Here is an 8,474-nt window from a genome sequence, read left to right on the forward strand (position 1 = left end):
CTGACTAACTTGAGGGGCAGTAGAGACTCACTTTCGGTAGAAAGATATCACCCCTCTGAAACAACGGCTGGTGTGAATGGAAGCCAAGCACACACACAGACCGACATGCACATGAAATATAACTCAAACACTTTGTCCCTTGTAAATTAGAAAAAGAGTAAACAAAAGAGTAGGCATACAGTCACGAATGGCCTCACCTCATAAGTAAAGGGATACCATTCACTACCCTGCAGGTAAAGTACTATACATTCGTCATTGTCCCTACCTTACAGGTGAAATAGTAGTAGGAAACGTTCAGGGCCAGTAGGGCCTGCAGGCCGGCTGGTTTGGGGTAGGAATCCTGAAGGAGAAGCCCATGTTCCTGAGTGCAGAAGAAAGTCACCACCGGCACATCCTCCTGAACGAGACAGCAAATACATGCTATAGGTTAGATACTTTAGTTCATAGCAAAGTGGACTCAGAACATATCAGATACATACTGAACATATCCACACATACGTATTCAGTGTTTAACCTAGGATTTCTTTCAGCAGCGGTGGCAAAGGAAAAGGGAGGAGTTGGGAACGCCCCGCGGGATATTTTGTAATTTTTTATATCAACTGTGAGAGTCATTTGTGGTGACTTTTTAAAAGGACATTCTACTGCATGAAAAGTAAATTATGTTGACGCCATCTGAAATATAACCAATGCACGCACGCCTCTGCAATGATCTTAAAGTGTAAAACTTAACTGTGATCATAACTTTGACTTTATAGCACTCCCAGAAGGCATGGATAAAAGAGTCATTGTTTAACACCCTGAATTTGTGAACTATTTGTGTAATAAATTCTGTACATACATTTTTACTGAATTAAGCGTACATTTTCATTATTTTGTTAGTTATGCTCCAACCCTCCCTCCATCTTGTACCAATATCAGTTATTTTTAGGTCCTGGTTCGAATAGTTTACGTTCCCTCAACATTGCTTTTATGTCCAAAAGATTGCAGATCGAAATTTTGTGAAATCAAATCAAATGCGCCGAATACAACAAGTGTAGACCTTACTGTGAAATACTGGCAAATCAGTTAACAAGAACCATAGTCCCTGTGCCCATGAACACTAAGGCAACATGCCAAAATGACTATAGACCAGTAGCACTCACGTCCGTAGCCATGAAGTGCTTTGAAAGGCTGGCCATGGCTCACATTAACACCATTATCCCAGAAACCCTAGACCCACTCCAATTTGCATACCGCTCAAACAGATCCAAAGATGATGCAATCTCTATTGCACTCCACACTGCCCTCTCCCAATTGGACAAAAGGAACACTTATGTGAGAATGCTATTCATTGACTACAGCTCAGCGTTCAAACCATAGCACCCTCAACGCTCATCACTAAGCTAAGGATCCCGGGACTAAACACCTTCCTCTGCAACCGGATCCTGGACTTCCTGACAAGCCGCCCCCAGGTGGTGAGGGTAGGTAGCAACACATCCGCCACGCTGATCCTCAACAGTGGAGCACCTCAGGGGTACGTGCTCAGTCCCCACCTGTACTCCCTGTTCACCAACGACTGCGTGGCCAGGCACGACTCCAACACCATCATTAAGTTTGCAGAAGACACACCAGTGGTAGGCCTGATCACCGACAACGACGAGACAGCCTATAGGGGGAGGTCAGAGACATAGCCAGGTGGTGCCAGAACAACAACCTATCCCTCAACATAATCAAGACAAAGGAGATGATTGTGGACTACAGGAAAAGGAGGACCGAGCACGCCCCATTCTCATCGATGGGACTGTAGTGGAGCAGCTTGAGAGCTTCATGTTCCTTGGTGTCCACATCACCAACAAACTAGAAATGGTCCAAACAGACCAAGACAGTCGTGAAGAGGGCACGACAAAGCCTATTCCCGATCAGGAAAATAAAAAGATTTGGCATGAGTCCTCAGATCCTCAAAAGGTTCTACAGCTGCAACATTGAAAGCATGGTTGCATCAATGCCTGGTACAGCAACTGCACGGCCTCAGACCGCAAGGCACTAAAGAGGGAAGTGCGTATGGCCCAGTACATCACTGGGGCTAAGCTGCCTGCTATCCAGGACCTCTACATCAGCTGGTGTCAGAGGAAGGCCCTAAACATTGTCAAAGACCCCAGCCACCCCAATCATAGACTGTTCTCTCTACTACCGCATAGCAAGCGGTACCTGAGCGCCAAGTCTAGGACCAAAAGGCCTGTTTAAAGGTCTTACTCACATTGGCTATGGCGAGCGTGATCACACAGTCGTTCGGAACAGCTGATGCTCTCATGCCTGCTTCAGTGTTGCTTACCTCAAAGCCGCATAAAATAAATGTAGCTTGTCTGGTAGGCTCGTGTCACAGGGCAGCTCGCGGCTATAATTCCCTTTGTAGTCCGTAATAGTTTGCAAGCCCTGCCACATCCGAAGAGCGTTGGAGACGATGTAGTAGAATTCAATCTTAGTCCTGTATTGGCGCATTGCCTGTTTGATGGAGGGCATAGCGGGATATGTTATAAGCTCCTTGAAAGTGGCAGTTCTTTAGCTCAGTGTGGATGTTGCCTGTAATCCATGGCTTCTGGTTGGGGTATGTACGTACGGACACTGTGATAACGACGTCATCAATGTATTTATTGATGAAGTCAGTGACTGAAGAATCCCGGAACCTATTCAAGTCTGTGCTAGCAAAACAGTCCTGTAGCTTAGCATCTGCGTTATCTGACCACTTCTGTATTGAGCGAATCACTGGTACTTCCAGCTTTAGTTTTTGCTTATAATCAAAATAGAGTTATGGTCAAATGGTGAGTGAGTGAGAGCTTTTTACGCATCTCTGTGTGTGGAGTAAAGGTGGTCCAGAGTTTTTTTCTTCCTTCTGGTTGCACATATAACATGCTGGTAGAAATGAGGTAAAACAGATTTAAGTTTCCTGCATTAAAGTCCCCGGCCTGTAGGCGTGCCGCCTCTGGATGAGCATTTTCTTGTTTGCTTATGGCCTTATACAGCTCGTTGAGTGCGGTCTTAGTAACAGCATTGGTTTGTGGTGGTAAATAGACAGCTACAAAAAATATAGATGAAAACTCTCTTGGTAAATAGTGTGGTCTACAGCTTATCATGAGATACTCTACCTCAGGTGAGCAAAACCTTGAGACTTCCTTAATATTAGATTTCGTGCACCAGCTATTATTGACAAATAGACACAGACCGCCACCCCTTGTCTTACCGGAAACAGCTGTTCGATCTTGCTGATGCACGGAAAACCCAGCCAGCTGTATGTTATCCATGTTGTCGTTTAGCCACGGCTCGGTGAAACATAAGATTTTAAAGTTTTTAGCGTCAGTTGGTAGGATAGTCTTCATCAGAGCTCATCCAGTTTATTATCCAATGACTGCATGTTGGCTAATAGGCATAACTGTGTCCATATATAAATTGTCAATTCTAGATACTTCCATCTCAAATACAACCCCTCCTGGACAAGCTAACGGAGAGGAGAGTGAGCCTCTAGGTCAAGATAAGGGCAATCAGAGGGGACATACAATGGTTCCAGACATTTACATTACATTTAAGTCATTTAGCAGACGCTCTTATCCAGAGCGACTTACAAATTGGTGCATTCACCTTATGACATCCAGTAGAACAGTCACTTTACAATAGTGCATCTAAAGCTTAAAGGGGGGGGGGGGGTGAGAAGGATTACTTAACCTATCCTAGGTATTCCTTAAAGAGGTGGGGTTTCAGGTGTCTCCGGAAGGTGGTGATTGACTCCGCTGTCCTGGCGTCGTGAGGGAGTTTGTTCCACCATTTGTTCCACCATTGGGGGGCCAGAGCAGCCCCCCAATGGTGGAACTCTTCCCCCAAATGGGAAAAGTAGGGAGTGACTAGCACACAGACATTGTGGAGCCAAGAGATAATTGGTTCCCCCTCAATCATCCCTTCACATGGTTTAAAAGATACGTTCACATATGAAGACAAGCCTGACCTCTCCTCTCTCTGGGCCCCAAGTGACTTTTTCCCCACATAAGTGTATTTATGAAAGTAGATAAAACATCTTATTTATCAATGTTACCTAACTAATTCTGATTCAACAACTGTCTATGAGAATGGTAATAGTTTTGTGATCACAATCAGTGAAATCAAATGTTTTAGGCCAGGTGTGACAAATGGAAAAACACATTGTAAATCAATTGTGATTAGGATCTGTCTAAACAAGGTGATGGTAACACGGTAACACGGTTATATTGGTGATTCACCTTGCCACTTTATTGTTAAGCCAATGGGTTTTTGGTTTTAGTTTAGTCTTGCCTTCACCTTCTCAACATGGCATCTTATTGGCTGGTTTGTGTGGCTTGCTTACGAGGATGGTTAAGTTAGAATCATCCCATTGAACAAGCACCAAACCAGAGTGTATGAGTGCAGAGATGGATGGTGAGCTGTGCATTGCATGACGTGCAATTTTGTGCCGTTTCTATCAGAATACATTTCCATGACTGGTGCTACAAATTGGAGTCCGTGTCGATGACTGCACACAATGCAAGAAGAGTACTGTTACAGTAGCACTGCAGTAAAGTGGTGTACCTGGATCTTAGGTGACAATGCCCTCAATCTCCATGGGTGTCTGTAGTTTCTACTGGGCTTGGGCCTTCTATCTTGGTGTATGGCTGGCTCACCATTCTCCACAGAGCTATACGCCCCCTGTTGGTGCTTGCAGCTAGGATCTCTGAGAAGACGCATAGGGAGTTAGGCAAGGGAGAACGACTATAGGGCGGTGACGTTAAATGGATAACCATGACATTGATGGTTTTGGATGAAAACCATCGTGAAAATAAAAACCTTCAAAAGCCTTTTAATTTTTTTTATAAAATGTTTTATCTACTTCATTTTAATGTAGATATACTTTACCCATAGTGGGAGTGTTAACTGTCGATTAAACTGTAATCCTTTATATGTGTGAATAGGAGAGAATCTTTGAAGGCAAATTCAGTTCATTGAGGGGGGGTGAGGTGAAAAGTGGGAACCGGGGGTACCTGTAGATCCGATAGCCCTTCACCTCTGTCCTTTTTCATTATTACAGTAGATTGGAGGAATGAGGAGAAAAAGATGGCATTTTTGGTTTAATTTCCGTTTCAAACCTAACGACAATGGAGAACCAGCCTGTTTGCAGGCTGTTTGCAAACCATAGGCTACCTACTAAGAATTCCAGCACCACAAACACTGACATCCTCGGTGAGCGTGCATATTCACTGTCATTATCATTGGGTCAGTGCCTCTTCAAAGTCATATAAAAAAAGATTCTGCTAATCTCTCGGGTCATATAAAGTGTTGTAGAATTGTATGAAATGTTTTTATAAAAGGCCATATTTTTCCTGTGCAAAGCAAAAGAAACATAGGCCTATCTGATATAGCCTAGCCTAAGCTTACTCCACCTCGCGCTGCATTGAACAGTCTTTATTGGCAAATGTGATTTGAGTTCAATTATTATCCTAAATTATGACTATCCAATTTATTAATAACATTAGGAATAGTCAGTTATCTTACATAAGTCTGCAAATGTGATGACGCTTGGAATGCTTTATAATTTTTTTATGGTGAACATTAGCTTCTCCAAACTTGAGACTCAGGATTTGCTGGCAAGAATTTGATTTATTTTACCTTTATTTAACTAGGCAAGTCAGCTAAGAACAAATTCTTATTTTCAATGACGGCGTAGGAATAGTGGGTTACTGCTTTGTTCAGGGGCAGAACAACAGAATTTTACCTTGTCAACTCGGGGATTCAATCTTGCAACCTTTCGGTTACTAGTCCAAAGCTCTAACCACTAGATAACACAGGCAGATCTGGGACTAGGCTAGTGACTGTATATACACTGTGTAATAGTAATCCATTTAACATAAGTCTACCATAGCACTCAATTAGCACACATTTTCACAACACCAGTAAAGTTCATTCCTACTCAGGCTCTCATCCAGAGAACATAGTTGTCATCCCTAACCAAGTCCCAGAGCCTACAACACAATGTATGTCAGCACCACAATGTATGTCAGCGCAACAGTGAGTGTGTGTGTCTGACCTGATGACCTGTTCCCCTGTAGCTGTGATGAGAGGCCTGTCTCTGTTGAAACGATATTTGCGCTTCGGCCACTCTTTCCGCTCAGCTTCACCTGTGACAACAGAGCACTTAAACACACAAAGTCACACTTGAATTGACTGTGCCACTGTAATCTGTGAACGTGACCAATACAATTTTATTTCAAATTGACTGTGACACTGTACCTTCATGAGCTCCGGGGCTCCCCCCTCAGGTCCCAGAGTGTACTGCGACATCAAAAGGGTTTTCATGATTTCTAGGATGTCTCTCCTCTTCAGATAGAAGAGCTTCTGGGTGGAGCCGTCCACACTGAGCACTGGGCTACTCCTGCCACACTCATTCACACAGTGTACCTTTTCTGGAAATTACAAGATCGTTGTAATACAGCCATTGCATCAAATGGTTGCTTTATGCAATAGAATAGGGGGTTATTAGAACTATATTATGTTCGTGTGAACGGAGAGTGGGCATCTGGGGCTTAATGCTGACAGTAGATTTACGATACCTTGGGTGATAAACCTAACAAGTCACATTCCATTCATGTGAGGGAGGTTGCTCCGGTTTGACTGGAAGGTACCAGGGAGAGATGGCTTGGGTATGGATAATGAAAGGAACCTTGTTTTGGCGGCCAGACCCTGGTTTCTACACAATGAGAAAAGTCTTTACAGCAGATACTGTCTGCTGTGAATTATTAGTATCTTTCATAAAAATCTTAACCTTGTGACCCATTCCATACATCTGTTGTTTGTCATGAACATTCAGGAAGATATACTTTGCTATAAAATGCTGTGGCTCAAATCCGCTCATTGGGCTCTCAACTAATCATCTAGGGGTGGTTCGTCGACCAGCTTCATTATTGCAATAATTAATCAATGTTATTAATACGTTTTGAATAAAGAAAAATCCTGATTGGTGATTGACCTTGTCTCTAATCATTATTAATTAGTATTTCCACGACAGGACACGGAGTCACAGAGTCAATACACACTCACGAAGGCAAGCAGTGACAGTGCTGCTTTAATTTAGCTTCATTACACCAGGCAGCGCACCAAACCTAAACACACACTAACCGTTGAGGGCTTGTTTCAGGGGAATATCTCAGACATGCATGCACGTACACATTCAAACACACACACACACGTAAGGGAACAACGCAGGTAAAAACACTAATAGTTTTCTAACTTCCCAGCCTTCCTCCAGTTGAACATGTCCAGGTCACTCTCGTCCCTACCCACTGCCGCCCGCATCGCCACATCTCTGGAACCAACCACAACCAGTCAGCATCATACACTGGGACAGGAGCTTAGTAGAATGGTTTCCAAAGTATACATTGTCACTCTGACCCTAACCCGAATCCCAGATCTGTTTATGGGTCTTGCCAAACAATAATCATAGGAGATGGCAAAATAGCTAAGGTCTTTCAAATGTTATTCAAATTAAATCAAATTGTATTAGTCACATGCGCCGAATACAACAGTGAAATGCTTACTTATGAGCCCCTAACCAACAACGTAGTTTAAAAATATATATAAACACGATAAAAAAACATATAAATAATAATACAAAAATTACAGATAAAAATAAGAAATAAAATTAACAAGTAATTAATGAGTAGCAGTAAAATAACAATAGCGAGACTATCTCTATATACAGGGGGGGTACCGGTACAGAGTCAATGTAAGGGGGCACCGGTTAGTTGATGTACACGTGGGTAGTTATTAAATTGATTATGCATAGATGATAACAACAGAGAGTAAATAGCATGTCACTTATGTGATGCATCAAGTGACTTGATCAGATAACCAAGCAACATAATAGCTACTGCTGCTGCTAAGCAAGTTAGCTAGAAACTGCTGGAATGATGTTCCTGACAACTGTAGCTAGCTAGTGACGTTAACCTAGCTAACACAAACAGACCTGGCTGTTCAAAATGGTCCTCTGGTTATTTGTGAGCGTTATGTGGATTTCTGGACAAAACTAATCGCAAAAGACAGGCTAGCTAAGTAACTTCGCTATAGTAACTAAATCAGCATTGGCTGCGAGCTAACGTTAGCCAGCTAGCTAGCTAGCTTAATCCATTGCCATTGGGGCCTGTTGCAAAAATATCATGCTATGGTTAGCTAACGTTAGCATTAAATGCTCCAATTTACGAAGGAGTCAGAGTTCAAAAGAATAGAGAAGTTACATGAAAATATTTACTATAGGTGCCGTCTAAAAATAGGTAAATAGTCGTGACAACATAAATAGCAAAAGGCAATTTCAGACTGTGGTTTTGCTCTGCTGCCCTATAGGGAAAAAAGCGTTCCTTCTAGTTACCCCGACAACGTCGTCGGAAAGGGTGGGAGGAGTTACGGAAATTACCGATTGTATCGGTGTGTTATGGCATGTGGCTCAC

At 42.8% G+C, this 8,474-nt stretch overlaps 1 protein-coding gene across 1 annotated transcript; it reads right to left on the minus strand.

Moving 5' to 3' along the window:
- Positions 1-266: 266 nt before the first annotated feature.
- Positions 267-7,326, minus strand: LOC124039004 (intraflagellar transport protein 140 homolog). The gene is made up of 4 exons (XM_046354896.1): positions 7,311-7,326; positions 6,265-6,437; positions 6,062-6,152; positions 267-397 (listed from the first exon to the last, which is right to left on the minus strand). The coding sequence occupies exons 1-4, from the start codon at positions 7,324-7,326 to the stop codon at positions 267-269; spliced, it is 411 nt and encodes a 136-aa protein (XP_046210852.1).
- Positions 7,327-8,474: the final 1,148 nt, after the last annotated feature.

Source organism: Oncorhynchus gorbuscha, linkage group LG07 (assembly GCF_021184085.1).
Source record: "Oncorhynchus gorbuscha isolate QuinsamMale2020 ecotype Even-year linkage group LG07, OgorEven_v1.0, whole genome shotgun sequence".
Taxonomy (NCBI): domain Eukaryota; kingdom Metazoa; phylum Chordata; class Actinopteri; order Salmoniformes; family Salmonidae; genus Oncorhynchus; species Oncorhynchus gorbuscha.

What these genes read in the sequence shown, in the direction of transcription:
- LOC124039004 (XM_046354896.1), bottom strand. An exon ending in GAGCCCCGGAGCTCATGAAG is followed by an intron (nt 6,153 to 6,264) that starts GTACAGTGTCAC and finishes CTGTTGTCACAG; the next exon opens with GTGAAGCTGAGCGGAAAGAG. An exon ending in ACAGGGGAACAGGTCATCAG is followed by an intron (nt 398 to 6,061) that starts GTCAGACACACA and finishes TGTCTCGTTCAG; the next exon opens with GAGGATGTGCCGGTGGTGAC.